General features: G+C 37.4%; 3 protein-coding genes across 5 annotated transcripts; 1 reads left to right on the forward strand and 2 right to left on the reverse strand.

The window, feature by feature from the left end:
* Positions 1–4,023: 4,023 nt before the first annotated feature.
* Positions 4,024–6,493, forward strand: LOC122290426 (autophagy-related protein 8C-like). Its single transcript, XM_043098090.1, has 6 exons — positions 4,024–4,094; positions 4,187–4,273; positions 4,905–4,960; positions 5,075–5,127; positions 6,011–6,129; positions 6,222–6,493. Exons 1-6 carry the CDS (start codon positions 4,061–4,063, stop codon positions 6,314–6,316), a joined length of 444 nt encoding a protein of 147 aa, XP_042954024.1. The 5' UTR covers positions 4,024–4,060; the 3' UTR covers positions 6,317–6,493.
* A 943-nt stretch (positions 6,494–7,436) lies between these two features.
* Positions 7,437–10,749, reverse strand: LOC122289504 (transcription factor MYB97). The gene is made up of 3 exons (XM_043096550.1): positions 9,830–10,749; positions 8,619–9,483; positions 7,437–8,008 (listed from the first exon to the last, which is right to left on the reverse strand). The coding sequence occupies exons 1-3, from the start codon at positions 10,217–10,219 to the stop codon at positions 7,737–7,739; spliced, it is 1,527 nt and encodes a 508-aa protein (XP_042952484.1). The 5' UTR covers positions 10,220–10,749; the 3' UTR covers positions 7,437–7,736.
* A 3,269-nt stretch (positions 10,750–14,018) lies between these two features.
* On the reverse strand, positions 14,019–20,400 carry LOC122289570. 3 transcript variants are annotated; one of them, XM_043096705.1, is made up of 9 exons: positions 19,765–20,400; positions 19,267–19,312; positions 19,052–19,118; positions 18,903–18,948; positions 18,707–18,805; positions 16,979–17,047; positions 16,554–16,887; positions 16,118–16,263; positions 14,019–16,022 (listed from the first exon to the last, which is right to left on the reverse strand). In XM_043096705.1, the coding sequence occupies exons 1-9, from the start codon at positions 20,164–20,166 to the stop codon at positions 14,619–14,621; spliced, it is 2,613 nt and encodes an 870-aa protein (XP_042952639.1). In that variant the 5' UTR covers positions 20,167–20,400; the 3' UTR covers positions 14,019–14,618. The 3 variants fall into 3 exon arrangements, with proteins under 3 accessions (XP_042952639.1, XP_042952637.1, XP_042952638.1); XM_043096703.1 differs by having other exon boundaries at positions 19,052–19,130; positions 19,765–20,397; XM_043096704.1 differs by having other exon boundaries at positions 14,019–16,019; positions 19,052–19,130; positions 19,765–20,393.
* Between the last annotated feature and the right edge of the window lie 1,037 nt (positions 20,401–21,437).

Genomic DNA, 21,437 nt, shown 5'->3' on the forward strand with positions numbered 1-21,437 from the left:
ATGATAATTAAATTTTGGATGCAATAAGATAAAAATGTCTCATATTCTAGCTGCTAAAATCCCAGCGAGGATTGAAGTCCCTGTAGGACAATTAAGAAATTCAGCAGTCTAAAAACATGTATAAAGGCATGTGAGACTTATCGATACAAAAGATAGAGTATCTCAAAAGAGAAAGGCACAAATAATTTGGTGCTCCTGAAGAGGCCATACCCACAAAACAAGCAATAAAGTCCATCCAAATTTTTTGTATAAAATTCTCCTATATAAACTCTTGAAGAGTGCCTCCTGAAGAGGTTTTTCATGAAAATGTTTTCCCTTGAAGAGGGACAGGTACCTGAAAATAACGAGATCTCATTACATTTCATGAATAATAGAGAAATTATGGATAGAAATAAAATCGTTGTCGACAACGTATTTCCATATGAGATGGCAATTGACATTACTAGAAGTAATGGAGAAAGTGAATCAAGAACCGTCGATGAATACCGACGTAAAATATTGGCCAATATTTGAAAGAAACAATTCCTGCAGAATTGATTCACTAGTAAAATATGATGCATCGGGACTTATAGTCCAAACACCTAAAGAGGTGATGCTTGTTGAATATCAGTGGGTATTTATGGAAAAGAAATAAAAATGTGATATATAAATCACGAGTCAGTTTCTCAATTCCTGCAGAATTGATATCACTAAGTAAAATATGATAAATATGAACTTGAAGTCCAAACACCTAAAGATGTGATTTTTGTTAAATATCAGTGGATATTTATATACATGATATAAAAAGCCTGAAACTTTTAATATGAAAATGTGATATAGAAATCACAAGTTAGTTTCTCGAAGAAACAATATTGATATGATTTTAAAGTGGTTGAAATCATATTAAGATTTTTATTAACTTGAAAGTTATCGAGAGTTTGGATATGCATGATTAACTGCATATTTATATGGATCATGATATATATATATATGAAAATCCCTGAAGGATAGAAAATGTCTGAAGCTTCTAATATGAATACATCTGGAAATATGTATTCTATCAAGTTTCAAAGATCCTTATATAATCTAAAGCAATCCAAATGCAAATGAAAACAAACTATTATTGCAGTTTATATATATGATTTAAATGTCATTGAGGCTCCAGAAGAGCTCATAAAAACTGCACATATTTGAAATATAAATCTGAAACCCTTGTGGCTTCAAGGGGAAGATGGATGATGTTATTAATCATGAAATACCATCTTTTAATACAATTAGTATTTCAGATTCATATTATGAGTTTGATATGAAGTGTGCATTATTAAAGAAGAAATAAAAGGGAGCACACAGAACATCTACCAAAAGATAGAAACACAAATATGAATATTTGTGAAATATTATTTTATTATCTTGAAGCAAGAATTACAAAAATTTGAGACACTTTGCCTCATTCTTCAAACGCTCTTGTTCTTCAAGAATCTGCATAGCATCTCTATCTAAAGGGGTGGGCAATCGAAAAGAAGATTTAAGTAAGGATTTTAAATTCCTATTCTCTTTTTTTATTGATTCCATCTTCATGTTGGACTCCAGAAGAAGTCGCTGAAGTATAGCGATATTCTCGTGGAGATCGTCAACTCCACAAGTTCTGGATTGCAGTCGCTGAGAAAATGCGACAATGGATGATGAGTATCAGGTACCGAGACTCACAAGCTCATAGATAGCTTCATTATCTGCCCTACGAGTCAGATCATTATATTGCATGATAGCACCTGTGGTAGAAGCAGGAACAGCTGATGAACGAGGTGCCGAATACCTCATATATTGACCCTGAGAAGATTGCTGAGCCATTGCAGAGAGAGATTGCAGGATAACAATGCAGAAAGAAATTGCAGAGTAAAAATGCAGTATGATTACAGAAAAGTGAAGAAGATGAGATGCGAATGAAGATGAGCTGAATATCTCTTTTATAGAGAAAATTATGATACAACATCTCTCGTGAAGCAAGAGAAAAGAGATGGAATATAGCTTCATAGCTCTGCGGCGCCTGACAGCACGCCTGACAGCTGCGGTGCCTGATAGCACGCCTGACACCTACAGAGGAGTTGAAAATCCGCGGTGATTGTCTGATCTTAAAAGGCTGGCCACCGTTTTTATTAAAAAATGAGGTTAGCTGTTTAATGTTGATGAATTCTTCACTAACTGTGTTATTTACAAGAACTCCAGAAGAGTACAACTCCAGAAGAGTAGTGATGAGCAGAAAGATCCAGTTGAAATTATTTTATCAACATGGATTCCACAGTTAATTGGATGTACAGATGCGAGTTATTTTTCAGATACACACAAGAAAATCATTACAATTCATGAGAAGAAAGCTGAAATTGATATCAAGAAGGTACGGTCAAGTAAAAATCTGGCAGATTTATTCACTAAAGCATTACGAACTTCAACATTTAAGAAGATTATGCAGAACATTGGAATGCGGAGGTTTGAAGACCTATTATCATGCACTACCAACTCAACATTTAAGAAGATTATGCAAAACATTGGAATGCGGAGGTTTGAAGACATGTTATCATGCACTTTTCAGGGGAAGTAATGTCTTGAAGACTTGTGCTGATTGTACTCTTTTTCCTTCGCTAAGGTTTTATCCCACTGGGTTTTCCTTTGCAAGGTTTTAATGAGGCAATCCTAAAGCACTCGGCGATACACATGAATACTGTACTCTTTTTCCTTCGCCATTGATTTTTTCCCACAGGGTTTTTCCTTGGCAAGGTTTTAACGAGGCATATTCTTTAAATATGGTCATCCAAAGGGGAAGTGTTATAAACTATCTTGAATTGTATGACCACATTTATCTAATCGTCAAGTGCATAGTGCTAGCATAGTGCCAGCATAGTACTACATAGTAACTGGCATAGTAAATAGCCGACATAGCACAGTGCATAGTGTCAGCATAGTACTGCATAGTAACTGGCATAGTGAATGGCCGACATATGCACAGTGCCAGTATAGTACTGCATAGTAAGCTAGCATAGTTCCCTTTGTACGCCTATATATATCATTGAATTCTTTAAGAAATTCATAAGTTTCATAACTTCTCTGAGCTCTATCTCTCTCTCTCTCTTTAAAAAGTTTTATAATAAATCTATCTCTCTCTTTACTTTTCGATAATTTTATAACACTATAATGTTTTTAAGTTTCAAAAGTGCTCTCAATCACTTTGGTATTTGTAGCTTTGAAATGAGCCTCACACAACCCACCTTGTCAAAAACAAAAACAAGAAAAGACAAAACAAAAAGTGGAAGGGTTTGGTTCAGAAATCCTGCATTTCAAGTTTTCAACCTCACCGACCACACCAACAAAAAGCAGCACCGAGCTGCCTTTCCTTTCCCCCTTTTTCAATCTTTCTATTATTATGGTTACTATTGACCTGACGACGGATTAACATTATATTATTTTGTCTTATCATCGGTTTAACGCCCTTGTATATTCGCTACAAATCAAGTCTATTAGGACAACAATACAATTATGAAAATCCCTAGCTCTTCTCGTTTCTCATATGTTTTTTTTTTTTTTTTTTAACCCAAGTCTCACAAACCTTCAAATTGTTGTGCTTGTGTATCTTGGTTGTGAAGGTCCGGTTTGATTAACCGACTCGACAATAATCTGTTTTACATTTTTCTTTTCAAAATTTTAATAAAACGTGAGTCATAGAGCATGTAGACATTATCTTACGTAGGGATGAAAATGGTCTACAGTCATAATACAAATAAGGATTAAGATCCACTCTAAATTATCTGCAAGAATAAGATAATTAATTCAAGGAAAGAAATATATGTGAACCGAATAATATTTAAAAGAAATGATATTTATAGTCATAAAATGCGTAAGTATCGTATATTTTTTTAAAAATAAATAAAAAAATAAATATATGATTTACAACAAAACGGGCTTCAATACTAACTTCCCGGGCCTTAGCATAGAAATAAGTGAGCTCAGGCCTCTACCTAAAGTGGGCTTACAGGAATGTGAGAAGGCCCGATGGTTCTCTTTTTTATTTCCCTTCTGCTGCCTCTCTCTGATGAATCGCGTGCTTGCTGGTACAACGAGGAAACGTGAGTGAATCTTGTACGCGCACATTCCTATTTTTGCATAGTTTTCAAAACCCTAACTACTTTGTCCCTATCTTTCTGTAATTGAAACTCAGCCGTGCCGATAAAGCAACAGCACCGAAACAGAGAGACAGAGCTCCAAGCCATGGCGAAATGTTCCTTCAAGCTCGAACATCCCCTCGGTTATCTCTCTCTCTCCCTCTCTCTGGGTGTGATCTGTTTTTTTTTTTTTTAATACAATTGCAGTTGATGCTGTTTAATTCTTTGTTGTGTGATCTGGGATTGTAAAATGATCGAGGTTCTATTGCGTATTGGGTGGAAATAGAAGCTATGAAATATCTCTATTAATTCCCAATTTTTTTTCGTTGTTTTTTCTTGTATACAAATTGTGATTTTTTTCCCCTTTGTCTTGTGTACATTTTAATTTGATTCGGATATTTGGTGTTTTGTATATGTAACTTAGAAGAAGTGCCTAGTTTATTTGGTTTATGGAACTTGTGGAGAATAGCCATACTTCTGGTCCTGTGGAACCATATATGCGTGTTGTTTGATGGAATGATGGCGTTTGTAAACGTGAATCAATAAGTTATAGCTTGTGCTGTGATCTGGTTTTAGTTTCATAATTACCCTTCTCACGCGTTCCACATTCTCTTCTCCGGTTTATCTCGTTAGTTGTGATGTCGGTGATTGGTGGGTTTGAAAGTCCATATTTTGCGCATGACATAGTAAGGGCCGTTTAGAGATAGATTCTCCACAAAACTTACTCATATACTGATTTGCTACGAATATGTTGCATTTTTGTTTGCATGCCAGAAAGGAGGCAGGCAGAAGCTGCTCGAATCAGGGAGAAGTATCCTGATAGAATACCGGTATAAAGTCCATATCTCATTTTCAAGAACATGTCTATATAGTGGAACCATTAAACGTAATGTATATCTTCAGTTATTCTTTCCATGGATGATAGATTTTCTTGTGCTACGTAGGTTATTGTGGAGAAGGCTGAACGTAGTGACATACCTGACATTGACAAGAAGAAGTTAGTTCAGCTTTTATTTTAATCTTTTTTATGTTCATTAATTGTACTTGTTCCAATTTCAGTAGTTTGCTATGTTCTGCTGTTGTGTGTGGATTGGTTGTTAAACCTACCTTTTAATGCCTATTAGCGTGCCAATCGCCTATCCAGGTGTAGCCTTTTTTTTTTTAATTTTTTTTTATTGCAGTGTCAGTGCATTACCTGCACTTGAATTATCTCGGTTTGATGCTATTTTTCTTTGAGGAGTGCTACAGCCACAAAGGAATTACATAAAAGTAATATCACAAATTGACGTGTCTTCATATGATCAGTTAGATCTACTTTACAATAAAAATAATTTTATAATCTGACAAACCATATCAATCCATCAGTTTATGACAAACCACATCAACCGTCAGATCTATTTTCCTCCTTGACAAGAAAATCATATCTGGACTTGCTTTTTTGAGTCTGTATTGTTCATTTACATTTGTAGGAAATGTACCTCTAGTAATCACTAGTTATTATAGTCTCTCTTAAGTGACTTCATTTTTTGGTAGTTAAATATATACTCTCTCCAGTAAATGTTCAAAAGAAGAAAGATAAGTCGCCTAATAGAGAGAGAGGAGCGAGACACATCTGTGAATTACATAGAGTTCAATCGGTGTCTTATTCTATTGTCAGTGGGTATGCTATATGCTTCTGGGTGTCAAAATAAATATATCGGTTATGATTTTAAGCCAATTTCGGGGGCACCTTACAATGTTATTTGATATTTATACTGTGGACCTATAAGTTTTATATATGGGGCACTAATTCTTGTGCATGACTTTATTCGGTCAGCATGAAAATGATGTAGTTTTCACATATTAGATGGTGAATGTTAGCTTTATTCTGATGAATGCAGGTATCTAGTTCCTGCTGATCTGACTGTTGGGCAGTTTGTATATGTGGTCCGGAAGAGGATAAAACTCAGCGCTGAGAAGGCTATATTTATCTTTGTTAAGAACATCTTGCCGCCAACGGGTGAGAATTGTTTTTGTTAGGGAGGCATCTACTCTATGTATTCTTGTAATATTGGCTCCTGTATTAATTGATTTATATTTCTTCTATTGCAGCTGCCATGATGTCTGCTATTTACGAGGAAAACAGAGACGAGGATGGTTTCCTTTACATGACCTATAGTGGCGAGAACACTTTTGGAACATTCTGAGTGCTGTCAAGCTGAATTATATGTAAATTATAATTGAAGAAGCAGCTCGGGATCATGTATATTCTTTGCTGTCAGCTCTAATTGGTGCCTCCCAAACTTTCGAGGACATCTCTTAAAACACGCTTTGACTCTATGGAAACCGTACAGTAAATATCATCTGTTTTATCCTTTGGACCATTTTGTGTGTTACCGTAAATAGTTTTTATTAATCTATGTTATGCCTGTTGACTCTTGCATGCTCAAATTTGTGTTTCCAAGCGTTTACGATCATGAATTTGGTTATTTTAAGCGCCACGAAACAAGGCAAGCCTTGATGCTATGATTTGGATTCTGCCCCATTTTACTTTTTAATGACTGTTGACTCAGCATTGTGGCTCGTCACTCAATACTTGGTCTGGGTTGTTAGCCTTTTTTCCCTCGCAAAGCATCAGAAATGAGAACTCCGACTGTATTCGTATTGGTATATGATCTAGTTAAACCCCTGATGGCTGACGAAGTTAAACTGCTCAGAGGATAAATACGCTGCTCTCAATCAAGTTAATTATAACAAAAGTAGGCATCGAAATTAGCGTTTTATTAAGGCCTGTTTGTGTAATGAAAGTGTTTCATCTCATATTATCATTACATTTTTTTTCAAATTCTCACATAATATAATAAATAATTTAACTTTGTTAATTTTTAAAATAATAATAATATTAAGAAATAATATTTTATTTAATTTTCATCTCAACTCATCTCCATATCTAAAAGACACCTAAGGTCGACAATTCTTTTCACGATCAAACTTGCACCATCGCATATATTGCTGTTCCAAATGTCTTACAGAATGCACTAATCCGAGGAAACTTGGCACCATTATATTTGCATTGCCAAGTTCAAACGACAACATCATGCATGTGCATTACTTGAAAGAAAAAGTCTAAATGCAGGCATACGGAGAGCCTCCCCGCGAATGGTATCCAACGTGGATTCAAACGTACCATTTTGGAGTAAATAAAAAATAGATCTGAGTTCAAACAGTTTGTATCAGGTAAAACGTACGTCTTTCAATATTGGAAGAAAGTAATAAAGAGGAAGTTATTTGCGTTGCAACAATCCTTTTGCTTATTGGCCTTGTATTAACAGCTATAAAATGAAGTAGTAGTAGTAGTTCATGTATTTGATCATCAATCAGCATTAACGCTACTCATAATACAGGGTTTGGATATATAACGGTCGATCATTAATCTTCCCATGTTTTCAAGTTCAAAAGAATGAAAAAAATAATTACTAATAAAAAAATCCATCGAAAACCAATTTCTTTTTTTCCTTTTGAAAAGAAGAAATATCAAACAAGAACACCCGCATTAATGACTTTTGAAGCTTTTTATTTTATTATTATTATCACCATTAATTCACTCCGTAAGCATTTGAACCATCCCTAGCAAATTCCAGGCAAGTTGTCCCAAGTGCAGGAGCCTGGGGTTCTACTGTGGTCTGTTGAGGCAGCAACAGGAAAAATCGAAGCTATATGCTGCATGTCGATCCCGATATTATCGTCTGTTACACCTGAAGATTGGCCATTGGAGATTTCCCCACTATCACTGTACCAATCCGGGACTTGAATGTTGGAAGGCATTACATTGAACAGCTTCGACAAGTCTTCCTGCATGGAGTTTAACAGAACTCCTGATTCTTCCTGTGGTTTCACTCCTGCAAACGAATTAACGTGTTAAACAAGAGGTAGTTATATTCATATACCGCAGGAACAAGTTTTTTGCTTAATCCACCCTACCTTCAAAAGTCCTGAAATCTCAAAATAATGAGAGACCTTGATTTTACCCTAATGATGAGGATGATTTGGAGATATTGGGGCATAGAGGAAAATGAATCTGGAAGAAAGTTAGCTATTTGTACTTAAATCTTTTCCAATATTATATTTATTCCTGAATTCATAAGCATCAAATCAAATTGAGAGTACAATTGAAGGAGATTATGAAATGGCGGTGATAATGCACAATAATAAATCCGTACTCTGAACACCAAAATTTAAAGCACACAGAACAGAGAAGGCAGTAAATGCAACTGAAAGCATCAAAACCGTAATTAATGTGCCTAAATTATCTGAAGGTTAGACAAACTGACATATTCAAAGAGAGCACTTTGTAAACAGAACCAATATTGCCTCAAAATTCCTAAATCCGCAACAATCTTACACCAATCACTGACAATATGACATACACTAGTTCGATGTTTACTCACAAAGAGATAGATGCTGATATATAATTAGGAACGGCTTAAGCAAATTATAAAGGGAACTCACCCGGAGAAGAAGAAATTGAATTGGAACCCTCCCAATGCTTGAACCCCTCAAACACACGCTTTTCCTCCAAAAAACTTTGTGTCATCAAACCCTGGCTGGACGCTGCCAATGCCTGAGCCTCCTCCAGCAAGTCCTCCAACAAGTTATTTCCGCTGCCCTGACTGGCAGCCGCATTAAACTTCGCGTCCATGGTAATCTCCGACATCCCGGCCGGAGGAGAATGCCATGATAATTGGTTTGAAGGGAGCTCCTGCTTAAGAGAATAAGCAGAGACCGGCGACACCATTTGGTGCAGTTCTGACTGGGTACTCAGAAGCTGCGGCGAACTGTGGCTAGAAGTCATTGGGAACTGAAAGGAAGTAATATCGGGCAACTGGGTCAATGCATGCTGGCCCAGAGGACTGTTATTACTTTGTGTCGTTGACGCCATGGGTAGCGAGAAACCGGTTGAGTCACGGTAGCGCTTGAAGCGAATGGGAGTGCCTAGGATCGGAGGGGGCCGTTGGAAGGTGAAGGAGGAGGGGGTGGTGGTGCTGGTGTTGAAGGGTTGTGGGGAGAGGGATTGGTGAGAAGGGGAGAGGGGAGAGTGGGGAGGTGGCGTCGGGGAGAGAGGGAAACAAGGGTGGTGGTGGGAGTGGAAATGGAAGGTTGAGCTGGTTGGGGTAGTGGGTGTGGTTGGGGCTGAAGGAGTGTGGATGCCCGGAGTGTTTGGTTGGGATTGGGATTGGGATTGGGATTGGGATTGGGATTGGGAGTTGGGGGATGGTTGAATGTCGTGTGGATAGAGAGGGAGGCCTTGCCGCAGGCGCCGCTTCACCCTGGTGTTCCAGTAGTTCTTGATTTCGTTGTCTGTTCGTCCAGGTAACTGCATGCACACTTTTATGTCAATGCAGAAGATAACAGAGGCCAACATTTGTTCTGTCATAAAAACCAGGCAACATCTTGTTCTTAAAGAAGGATTAAAAAAAAACGTCCAAACATATGTTCTATGACATGAACAATGAAAAAGAAACACAAACATCCAGACTTATGCTCTAAAAGCATAATTGTAGCACAAAGTTTAGCCCAACTTGTATTTTGAAGCGGACAAAATCTAACCAAAAAAAAAATACATGATTTAGAGTTCAGGTTATAAATACTCAACTCAGACACCAAAAGAAAATCATTGAATCTAAAAAGAAAAAATTACAAAAGCATGGTTGTATATGTACCTGAGAGGCCATACGAGCCCATTTGTTGCCATACTTAGCGTGGAGCTGAAGAATGATCCTCTCCTCTTCGGGGGAGAAGGCACCTTTCTTAAGATTGGGCCTGAGGTGATTAGCCCATCGGAGCCTACAGCTCTTGCCGCAGCGGGCGAGCCCGGAGTTCCTCTGCACAGCGTTCCAGTTCCCTTCCCCGTGCTTCCTCACGTACTCTGTGAGAATCGAGTCCTCTACCGCCGTCCATGGGCCCTTTTTCAGGGCGATCCCTCCTACACCTCCACTACCCTCGGCCCCACCTGCCCCGACGCTCGATCCCGTGGAACCACCTCCGTCGCTCTGACCGCTGGTGTTGTTGACATTGTTGTTGTTGTTGCCATCGCCGCTGCTGGTTATCATTACTACCAACTAATTAATTCTCCCAGCGGCCAAACACGGCTTGGTTTATAGGACGCTGAATTATATCTCAGTTAGTTGCTCTATTATTTTTTGCTTATAAAATATCTATATGAATCCGCGCTTGCTTGAGATTCGGGCGGGCCCTCTTGATCTGCTTTCCAAAATGCGTTCTTTTGTTTTTGTTCTTGTTCTTGTTCTTGTTGTAAATTACTTTTGTTCTATATGACTCTAAAAGCTAGATGAATTTGGAACCTTTCAAGTGTACATTCTTTGTTGGGTTCGCGGGTGGGAGATTGCCGGTCTTGAAGGATGCAAGAATGTGAGCTCGGGGGTTTCAGAGAAAGACAGACCCAGAGAGGGAGATCAGGCTGCAATGGTGTTGATGTTAGTTGTGGAGTTGAGAATGAGGATGGAGATGGAGATGGAGATGGAGGGTCTGTCCGAGACTTGAACCCACAAAAAGATGGGGTTGTGGGAGAGTGAGAGCAATTTAGAGGGGGTTGTGAGAGCAAGAATTGCGCTTCCGGGTACTTCTCCAACCTCGTGGTGTTCCATTTTAGGCGCTTTTATGTTTACCCTCTTGGCTTTATGGCCTTTTTCTTCTTTCTTAATGACAGCACCTTTTAGCTGTTGTCTTAGCTTTGATTTGCTCTCATCCTTTGCTGCTGAGTGGATACAGCCTTTTATTTTTACGCTTTTTCAGTTTTCACTGTGGCTACAATCTAGAAAGAGAACCTTCATGGTAGATGTGGGAATTTCGTGATTTTTCCATAATGATATATATATATATTTAAAAAAGTCATCTTGTAACCAGCTAATGCAATAGTACCATTATATTATAAATAATTAAATTTCATTTAGTTAAATTTTAAACTTCACCGGCCCTCCATATAAAATTGAGTTATAAAAAATGTAAAATAAATTGTATGTGTATTATTATTACTAGAGAAATATATTAGTCACAAAATAATTACATAAAAATAAATTCATACAATGACATAACTTGAAGCGTAATAGTAAGGTAATGACATATGAAATGATGTCTTTAAAGTCCCATTTAGAATTTAAACTGAACTAAGTCTAGCATCAAAATACTTAATTATCAAATAACTAAACTCATCTTAACTCAAAACATCTTTATACGTATAACCTACAACCTTTTTCAACTCAATATCTCTTTACACACGATACTCATAACTTTTTTTAATTTATTATAAATACATCTAAATTCATATAACATTCAAATACGACTAAACTCATCTTATGTGGATTTTATAAAATTCACTCTATTATCTTAATTCACTACTATTTATAAAAAATTCAATTCATTTTAATTCAATTTAATAAGCTCAATATCTAGACGGGCATAAGTTTATGTAATCTAGGTTTATTAAGATTCTAAAGACAATGATTGCGACATTGTAGCGCTTTTAGCCTTTGATAGTTGGGTACAGTTTTGGCATAGAATTTTACAGTTTCGGAGTGGTAGTGGTAAAGATATGAAAGGACATGGTTGTTTAGGGGCACATGCCTTCTACTGAATGCCGAATCAGTTGGGGGTGAATCACTGAATGCACCCCAGAGACAAGACACTTTATACCAAAGACAATTGGCTTTTTCAGTTCAGACGATCTATTTTGAGTTTGATGCTTTGTTCCCTTTAAGGATGCATATAAAGCTTCCTTTTTTGGGCCAAGGTCAAATCCTGCATCTTTGGATGTAAACCTAATTAGTCTTTAATACACGCATGAAAAAAGCTAATTGTAAGTAAAATTATATATTAATATGTGAATCAATTTAATGTGATTGATCAAAAAGTAAATTTTATTAAAAACAGTGTTAATTTAAATTTTAAATATGAAAGAATCAGTATTGATACGCAGATTAGTACATAATTTTACTTGTATATAGCAAAACTCAACCCTGCAATTTTATGATTAATGTACATGGGCTAGGAAGTTGTAGCTGAGTTGAAGTGCAGGGCCAAGATAGGTCTTAGTAAAGAAGATTCTAACGCAGTTATAAGATTATATTTAGAAGACCCAGCAGTAAACAACTCTTAGTTGTAAAATTGACAATGTACACAAATGCATGCGCGTAAGTTATAAAGCTCACAAGAAAACTATATATGCATCCGGACTTTACTCAGCAGACAACATCATGCATGCTAGATTTGGCCAAGGTGACTTGGTCATAATTTCCACACTATTTACCTTCCCAAATCATCATTATCTTCATGTCCAAATAGAATACACTTTCGAATTATGTGTCAAAGATTAGAACTTCACGGAAAAGGCCAAAAAAAAAAAAAAAGAGAGGCAGACAGAAAATAATGAAACGGCTAATCAATAGTTTAGGGTATACTTCAACCCATTTACATGAAGAGAAATGATTTAATTATTCAAAAAAAAGATTCTATAATAAAAACTCACAAACTGACGTAAATTGATATAGTATATTATATTATAAAACTATTTTTATTGTATAGTATTTCTAATATATCTTATGAAATTATGTCAGTTTGTAGAATCTTTTCATGACTGTGATACTTTGATATAAATTCCAATAAATCTTTGAGCACAAGCAAAATTAGAATGCTATGTATATTAGCCAACCCCCTCCATCTAGGGTTTTAAACAGTTTTAATAATTTAATTCAAAAGCAATTAAATGGATGAGAAGATTTGCACGTCAAGCATAATATTTTAGACTCATGCAGAGAAAAATTGAACAGAAAGAGACGGCGTCGTCATCTTGTGCAAGAACCATACCGCCCAATTAATATTACATGATATCCGATGTCCTGATCTGGTCCAACAAGTTTTGTTGCTTTCTGCGAGGGATTGTAAGAATTTTAAGGCAAGAAAGAGTGTTGGGTCTCATTTGTCACAAAGCAAAGCCTCCTAATATTGACCAGCTTTGATTGTATAAGGCGAAGGAAAATGCCTTATATATATGTGTGCGCATGTGGGTGGGTGAGAGTATTGCATGTTATGGGAGAGAGAGCTTCGAATTCAAGATCTCCATGGCTTTGTTCTCAAACTTTTTTAGCTGTTTCTCAGAGCCCTCTCGATCGAAACAATGCGTGCGTGACGGGGATGACGGGGATGTTTGTGTCATAAGAAATGATCAGAAGAAACTTCATGGAAAAAAATCCAAGGATAAGCAACAGCAAAGCCTTCGGATTTCATTTACCCGTCTTTCATTTCGGAGCTTTTAACGACTGAGATCCTTGCTTTTGGGTAGAGTGGTATTTTTTTTTTTTTAATCTAACTAGCTGAAGACGTTTTTTATGGCAGAAATGTGTATGCCTCGAAGGTTAGAACCGTGTCTAGTTGTGAGTTAAACTCAGTTTAGCAGGAATCTTTCGCAATTTCTTTAAGAAAAAATCCATTCATAGTCCACTTTCTTACCATTTTTTTATTGCATTTATTAATTTATCTTGAGTATTTATTCCTAGTTCTGCGTCTCTCTCTCTTTAAAATTAGATCATTTATCCAGCACTGTGACCCTTCATTGAACCATTTCGACAGCCAGATGCGCATTCAGAGAGGAGCATTAACTGAGATGCATTAATGCTTGTTATGTGAAGATCAGCTATTGAAAATTGAGCAATCCTAAAGCGATGAAATCAGCATCTTCACTCCGAGTTAATTCTTACTTTTAGCAACACTGTTGAGAGTCAGGATGACAACAATCTCTGAGCCACGTATCACCACTTAAGTAGCCCTCGTCCACAGTTCTTGAACGATACCCAGCATATAAGATGGTACTGGCCAAAAAATCCATTCACAAAAAAATTGGAGAATAAAGAGAGAATAGCATTGGAAAATTCCCATGTCAGAGATTATAAATTCTCGTTTATATAATAATATCTCGGCTGTATCAACCGGAATTAGAAATGAAATTACATTCTGAGCACCGAAGACTTGAAACTGAACCACTATTTCTCATCCACCTGTAACAAATGTACAAGGCATCTCAACATTTTATGCATTTGCTGCTGTCAGACTTGCAATTTCTAAGCAATTGGTAAAATTTCATAAAATTAATCATTCATCTGCCAAAAATTTCAATTTTTTTTTTAAATCCCCCTGATATGATATAACCCTGCCGCTACCAGTCAGTAATCCTCATTTAGAAAACAAGTAGCTGAATTCTTGCCCCAAATTTGCCGGGATCATCCCATCCCCAGCAAACACATCCAATTGAACAAAATCCTTTTATCCGTACAAGCAAACCCAGTCATTGGCGATCAAACCCAAACCAATGGGGTATTCGCACATTCAGTTCAACGAAGGCATGAGAGATCAAATCAAATCCATGTCGTTTAGACAGGAGCCAGATTAACCTCTGTTCTCTTCCCCATTTATATGATTCCTCCGAAAACCCATCCCCACTCAGAGTTGCAAAGCTAGGTCTGGCTGCTGGGAATCAACAAGAACACCAGAAGATGGTCTTGCTGGAGACCCTGGAGACTGGAAACCAATATTCAAGTCTGGAGGAAGTGTCTCCTGTTTAGGCCTTGGTTGTGTACGAGGACTGAGACTTTGCCAAGGGTACTGCACCTGAAACCTAGACAAGTCAGCTGGGGCTAATTGAGGGAAAACTATAGGTCGGTTTGGGAGTTGTGCTTCATTGCCCATGCGAACAGGTTGTGGTGCAAATGCCATGGGAAAAGAGTTCCTCTCAGATTGAGAATGCATCCCCCCTGAAAGAGGAAACTCTGCCCGCATTTGGGAAATTTGTGGACGGAATTCCCGAGTTGGGTTGTATGATGGACTTGCAGAAATTGGCATTTTGGGGAAGTCAGAATTTTCTGTCGCTTGTTTAAAACCTCCAGCCCCTATGGACATCCATGCACGGGCAGCTGCTGCTGCGGCATTGCCTGAGTCAACTCTCCTTACAGATGGAACTGAGGGCATGACTTGTCCGGTTTCAACTGACGATTGATTTGAAGATTTCTGTTGCATCTGGGCCTTTTCTGCCAAAATTCTCATCAACTGAACTGGGTCACTAAGACCCTGCTCCTGTCCATGGGGAAAGTTCGTTCCTCTAGCCATGTGATTCAGTGTGGCATCAGAAGATGGACCACTCATCTTACTATTCAAATCGTTGCTGGTGATTTTTCCATTTGGTTGCCGAGTAACAATTCCATCCTTATCAGGCTGCTTAAACGGTTCAGACTGCAGAAGATTTATGCTTCTCGATGATGGCTCTTTGGACCTTGAATCTGCTACTCCTGAATTACTTGAGAATTGCTTTTCAGCAAGAAGCTCAGCATTATTTTGATGGGCAGTGGGCAAAGAGTTCAATTCAAATTGCTTAATAACCCTATTTACAGGCTTGGAAAGACTCCTAGATAGTGGATTTTGCTTCTGGAAAATGGCATTATCAGGTGTACTCAGTTTATTTCCAGCAATGCCAGAGACATATAATTTCCCTGCTGAAGAAGTATGACGACCACCTGAACCAGATGAAGATTGTTTCGCAGACGAAGTGGGCCCAATTACAGGAAGCTCCTTAGTAGAAACACAAGTCTTAGTTTTTCCATCTTTTCGTAATTCAGCATTAGACATCAACTTTGGACTTAAACCAGGTTCTTTCTGGGGGCAATTCTCGAGCATTAATACAGGAGTTTGAAGTGGCTCATACTCTCCAACCCAACCACGACCAAATTTGCACCCAGCAGGTAATGCCTGCTCAATTCTCTGAGATGCAACTTTCCAGGCAACAGGTCCAAGAGTTGCAGCAAAACGAGCCAAGCTCCTAGCATACGAATATTCTGCAGGAAGCCCGACCTGCTTAACAAAATTCAAAAGAAAACAAACAAAGACGAAAGTAAGATGAGTAGAGAGGCCAACTATTTAAGAAAAGGAACCAGTTCCACATCACGTACAGCAATCAACTGCTTAAGTTCACCCTCAAAGGTTGTAAATATCAAGTCTGATATAACTGCCGGCTGATTGGAATGGTTATAAGTTGCACGGCGGTTATCATCGTGCACAAATTGCTTCCTTCCCAATTTAGACAGTAGACCCTTCCCTAAAATAGTACAGCAATCAAAGCAATTAGAGAACAACATGACCATGATAAAATAAAAAATTTAATCTAACAAACGGGCTATCGCAGTCAATACTCGCCTGGCATGATTGTGTGATTGCAAAACAAAACTCTACTGGCTAGCACTAAATTAAACATTCTAGGCAAGTAATAGATAAAACGAAATGATAAAATCTACATGCTCTTTATATATAGCCATCATCACATAACGATACATCCATCATCATTGTAGTACACAATGGAAGATGGGAAGATAACCTTCATTATGATACCTGATGATAAGTCTTCTGCCTTCTCAAGATTAGTATCAATTAGGGAAGGATTACCCTCCACAACAACATCGGTGTTACTAGGCCTCTCACAACCACCACCTTGGTTAGTATTGAAACCATTCTGTACATCTCCAAGGGTGGCAAGAGTGGCACCGGTGGAGAAATCAGAGCCAACAGGCTCCTGTGAGGTTCGGCAGAGTGGCTTCTTCCCAGGCTTCTTGATTAAGGAATTGGATCTTGTTTTCTGCTCAGACTTCAACTCTTTCTCAGACCGGTCAACTTCAATCCTTAGCCTCTCGAATTTCTTCATTGCCAATTCTTGTATGGAACGAGCCTTTTAACATACAACAGTGTCATAAGAGAAACAAACAGAGCAAGATAGTGAAACAGCAGAGTCAAAGAATAACTGGACAAAAGATTTATACCTGTCTATAGTATATGGTGTCCGGCGCATTATATTGGATCGCATTTGAGCAAATTAGGAAAACATCATTCTGCATTCCAAAAAACAAACTGTACAAGTAAATATATAATAAATCATTCTTTTTATTCACATTAATTCTTAGCAGCGGAAATCTATTCCAAAATCTTAGATACTTAAAATGGAAAAAAGTTCGATTATAATTATTTAAAGTGTGTATCCACGAACCACTACAATCATAACAGAGAAATGAAGTAACAGCTTTCAGGTAACAAAAACAGCTGTGCTTTGAACAGGAAATCATTCTCTCTATTGGTTGCAGATAGAAAGAATTATATTCAGATAATAAAAAATAGCAAAAAAAAAAAGAAAGAAACCATGCGCATAAATATATAAATTATGTGCATAAATATATGTATATGTAAATGTATAAGCATTTGGCCCAGATGTCTATAATCCCAGTGTCAAAATTAAATCTCCTCGAAATTGTCTATTATTCTCCTAAAAAAATTGAATACTAAATTTTCATATCTCTCATTGGAACACTGATACCAGGAGGAAAAATCCATCATTTTCCCACAATTGAAAAACAAGAAATTACCAGGTAGGCAAGATCCAAACCCTTCACCAAAGTCACAGTTCATTGAAAAAAAATAAAACAAACAAAATAAAGTTGAATGCAGAAACAGAAAATCAGGGCCTATTTGGTTCTGTTTTCTGGTGAAGTTTTTTTCAATTTACAAGGTCAGAGAAACATAAATCGAAATAAGGTACCCCAAAAAAAAAACAGATCTTGGAACATGCTATATACTACATTTCTGTCCCACTTTTCATCTTATTATGAAAAATGTGGCACTTTACATAGCCCTTGGATCATCTCTTATTTTTTAAAACAAAAAATCAATGGTTGATGAGCAATGCCACCTCATCTTAGTGGGATACAAGCGGGATAAGGGTGTAGTATGTGCCATTTTCCTTTTATAATACATCTTCTTGAGATATATATATATTAGCATAGCTATATGCTATACTCCTATCCCACTTTTTTTTTCATCACACTCTATAATTGTGGCACTTTCCATCACCCTCAGATCATCTCTTGACTTTTTTTAAAATAATTCAAAGGTTGATGGGTGGTGCCACCTCATCATAGTGGGATAAGAATGGGATGATGGTGTAGTATATAGAATTTTCTTATATGTATACATTTTTTTTATAGGTAATTTTCTTATATATATTTTTCTTATATATATACATATATATACATACATCTTGTTTCTAGCTTAGGAAAATGAAATTATATGTCTAATTTGATTCAATGCAACCTACCCCACACAATATGGACTGAACCCATGAAAATCCACATGGTCCGCAATGGTGAGGGAGAGGGGCACAATGCTACCTGATTACAATAAGGACAAACTTACATAGAATAGTGCCAACGTTTCATGAAACAAGAAGTTCATGTTAAGAGAGGCGGGGTGACCAATGCACAATATCTTACCAAAACAGGTCTGTTTACCACTAACATCGATATGGCCCACATTCAAATTACAAGCAAACTTCCCTAAGCAAGATTCTCTCAAACTGTTTGATTAACTATCCAATGGTCTTGCGGATGGCATTTACTTCGCTTCTCGTGGGCGATATCAGGGATTCCATATTGACAGCCCCTTGTTTAAAAAAGGAGGGACAGGGAAAACTAAAATAGGGGTACAAAAAGGGTACAAACCTCAAATTGTTCCAAGGTAGAGTACGATCCATTTGCCAACTTCTTCCTCACCGTGGCAAAGTCCATAGGATGCTCAATCACATCGTGATAATCGGGAAGCTGCAGTCAGAAAAGCAATTTCAAACACCAGTGCCAAAAGTGGCTTCAAAGACCAATCTACCATTTATAAATGAAAAAAATCAAAAATTCCGAACACCTCCTCGGGATCAACCGGTTCTGCATACACACCGTACGTGTCTTTCCTGCCACGATTCAGATATTAACATTAGAAACTGCCAACGCTTTGCAAAATCAAAAGGTAGATTGACTATCGAGGGGGGAGAGAGAGGGAGTTCACTCCCATACTTTTGAAGTTTGTCAAGAATCAACTCCAGTGTCTTCTTGTCAGGCAAAGGAACCCCAGGCCGAGGATCTGTTGGCGTCCCTAATCAAAACAAAAGCCAAATCAAACAATCCCGTATCAAATCCCAAACCTCATTCGTCAAAATAGCCAAAAGCCATAAATCCCAAATCCTCAAATACTAAATTAATTATTCAAGAACCCATCAACCAAAACGAACCTGGAGCAGAATCGAGCTCCTTCAAGTCCACCTTCCTCCCTCTTTCCTATCAAAACACGTAACCCGGCACGAACACACAAATAAGTGCCGCACACCCATATAAAAATGCATAAAAAGAACGATTATGCCTGCGTTTACAAGCGTAATATAGATAGAGACAGACCGGACTGAAGACAGATAAGACAGACAATGCACGTTAGAGAGAGAAAGAAAGATATAAGGAGATAGAGAGGGATGTGGGTAGAGAGAGATGTGGGGAAGCGTGATCAGATTCTCGTGGGCGTGTTAGTTTTTGACAGTTGACCCAACCGTTATTACCTCTCACTTCCCCGACACAGAGTGAGAGAGTAATATTGAAGTCTGGACCAATCACCAAAAAAATCTTCACTGATTTCAGCTGAGCTGTACTTCCCTTCTCTCTCCCCCTCTACCACAGAGGCACGATCCTCACTTTCTTCTTACTCTTTAATCAGATCCGTACAATGATACCACACATACCTCATCATCCTCGACATCACCCTGGTCATCATCTTCGTCTTGTTCACCATCGTCATCATCCCGACCATTGCTGATACTTCTCTTCTTCAATGGCTTACGCTCGCACTCGTCCTCCGAAGCGTGAGAGACACGCGCCACCGTGTGAGCCCGACTGGGTGACTCGCTCCCTTGGTTCAGCTTCACCACTAACTTGAGCTTCTTCTCCCTCCTCCTCTGGTCCTCCTCGTCGTCATCGTCGTCCTCGTCCAGAAAATCGTCGTAGTCGATGTTGTACCTCACATTTCGTCGCCGGAGGCTCCGCCGGATGTCCGGCTCGGGCGCCGCCGCCGACTCGACAGCTCGGCGCGCCAGATCTGCCTTCGATGGCCTCCCTTTCTTCTTCCTCTTCACGATCTGGCCCATCTGTCTCTCTCTCTCTCTCTCTCTTTCAGACACTTCCTCTCTCTACAACGCAGACTCACTACTTTCTCTCTCTTGCTTTGGTTCCATTAGTTTCGACGGTGGGTTTGGTCTTTTCGAGAGGCTTTGTGAGACCCGAGCCTGGGTTTGGAGAGACGAACCTCAGGTTCGGGCCTCAGGTTGGGTAAGAAAAATCATTGATTTCTGCTGCTTTATATTCGTGTAAAACGGCGTCAGTGGCTAGAAAATACGGCGTATGGTGCTGCCCATTTCCCTTGCGGGCTTGCGTGTCCCTTTGCCTGATGCCCGTCGCTCGCTGCTGACGCTCTTTTGCTTTTGTCTATATCGTGTGGATACATTCTTCAATTGTAAGATATTGCGCGTGTCTCACACACGCGATTACAAAAAAAGGGCAATAATGACAAGTCATGGTAATTTTACACAACCATTCGATCCATCATCCATATACCATTTTCCCCATGCCGCAGGAAGTAGGAAGTTAGGAACTGTCTTTCCTCCGTTGATATATATTGCGTGTCCGTAATTTTTTAATAATACTAAATATAAATTAAGAGTTATTAAAAAATAATAATACAGTCAAATATACAAATAAAATATATAAATAATATATAAAAATAAATCTTTATAAAATTTTTAATAAATTAATACTTTGAAAATATATTTCACCATCTAATTTAACTTAGAAAATGATATATTTATAATATTTTTTTATAATATCTTAGATAATTATATTTTAACATAGAAAACGAAAGATATACAATTTTTATATTTATAATATTTTAAAAATGTATAAGAAGGGCATCCTATGTCATTATTTTTTTAAAATATGTATAATGTTATTTGTAGTCTTAGAATGTACAATTATCGTATAGTCGTTTTGAAAAATAGTAGAGTCTATTTTTAAAAAGTTTATTTTTTTATATGAATTTCATATTTATTTATTTTTTTAAATGATTGCACAATATTTATATAATCACAACTGTAATTATCATTTATCTCAAGCCTTATCTGTTTTTATATATGAGTTGATATTAAAATTAAAAGTTGAATAAAATATTATTAGAATATATTATTTTAAATTTATTTTTTATATTAAAATTTTAAAAAGTTAAATTATTTATTTTATTTTATATAAAAATTTTAAAAAATTATAATAATTAAATAAAATAAAATAAAAAATTTTATAAAAGCAAACGAGACTTTAATCTTATCCTCCAATTTTTTACTGTAAAAGTTAGCCATAAGTGTGTCAC

This window comes from Carya illinoinensis, chromosome 12 (assembly GCF_018687715.1).
Source record: "Carya illinoinensis cultivar Pawnee chromosome 12, C.illinoinensisPawnee_v1, whole genome shotgun sequence".
Lineage (NCBI taxonomy): Eukaryota > Viridiplantae > Streptophyta > Magnoliopsida > Fagales > Juglandaceae > Carya > Carya illinoinensis.

Bases quoted from the DNA above. Each gene is read 5' to 3' on its own strand.
- LOC122290426 (XM_043098090.1), top strand. From the start codon at position 4,061: ATGAATCGCGTGCTTGCTGGTACAACGAGGAAAC. The intron at 4,274-4,904 runs GTTATCTCTCTC...TTTGCATGCCAG, and splicing joins CAAGCTCGAACATCCCCTCG to AAAGGAGGCAGGCAGAAGCT. The intron at 6,130-6,221 runs GTGAGAATTGTT...CTTCTATTGCAG, and splicing joins GAACATCTTGCCGCCAACGG to CTGCCATGATGTCTGCTATT.
- LOC122289504 (XM_043096550.1), bottom strand. From the start codon at position 10,219: ATGATAACCAGCAGCGGCGATGGCAACAACAACAACAATGTCAACAAC. The intron at 9,484-9,829 runs GTACATATACAA...GTGTGCATGCAG, and splicing joins GGGCTCGTATGGCCTCTCAG to TTACCTGGACGAACAGACAA. The intron at 8,009-8,618 runs GTGAGTTCCCTT...ATTCGTTTGCAG, and splicing joins TTCAATTTCTTCTTCTCCGG to GAGTGAAACCACAGGAAGAA.
- LOC122289570 (XM_043096703.1), bottom strand. From the start codon at position 20,166: ATGGGCCAGATCGTGAAGAGGAAGAAGAAAGGGAGGCCATCGAAGGCA. The intron at 19,131-19,266 runs GTTCGTTTTGGT...TGTTTTGATTAG, and splicing joins GGAGCTCGATTCTGCTCCAG to GGACGCCAACAGATCCTCGG. The intron at 16,264-16,553 runs GTATCATAATGA...GTACTATTTTAG, and splicing joins GGCAGAAGACTTATCATCAG to GGAAGGGTCTACTGTCTAAA.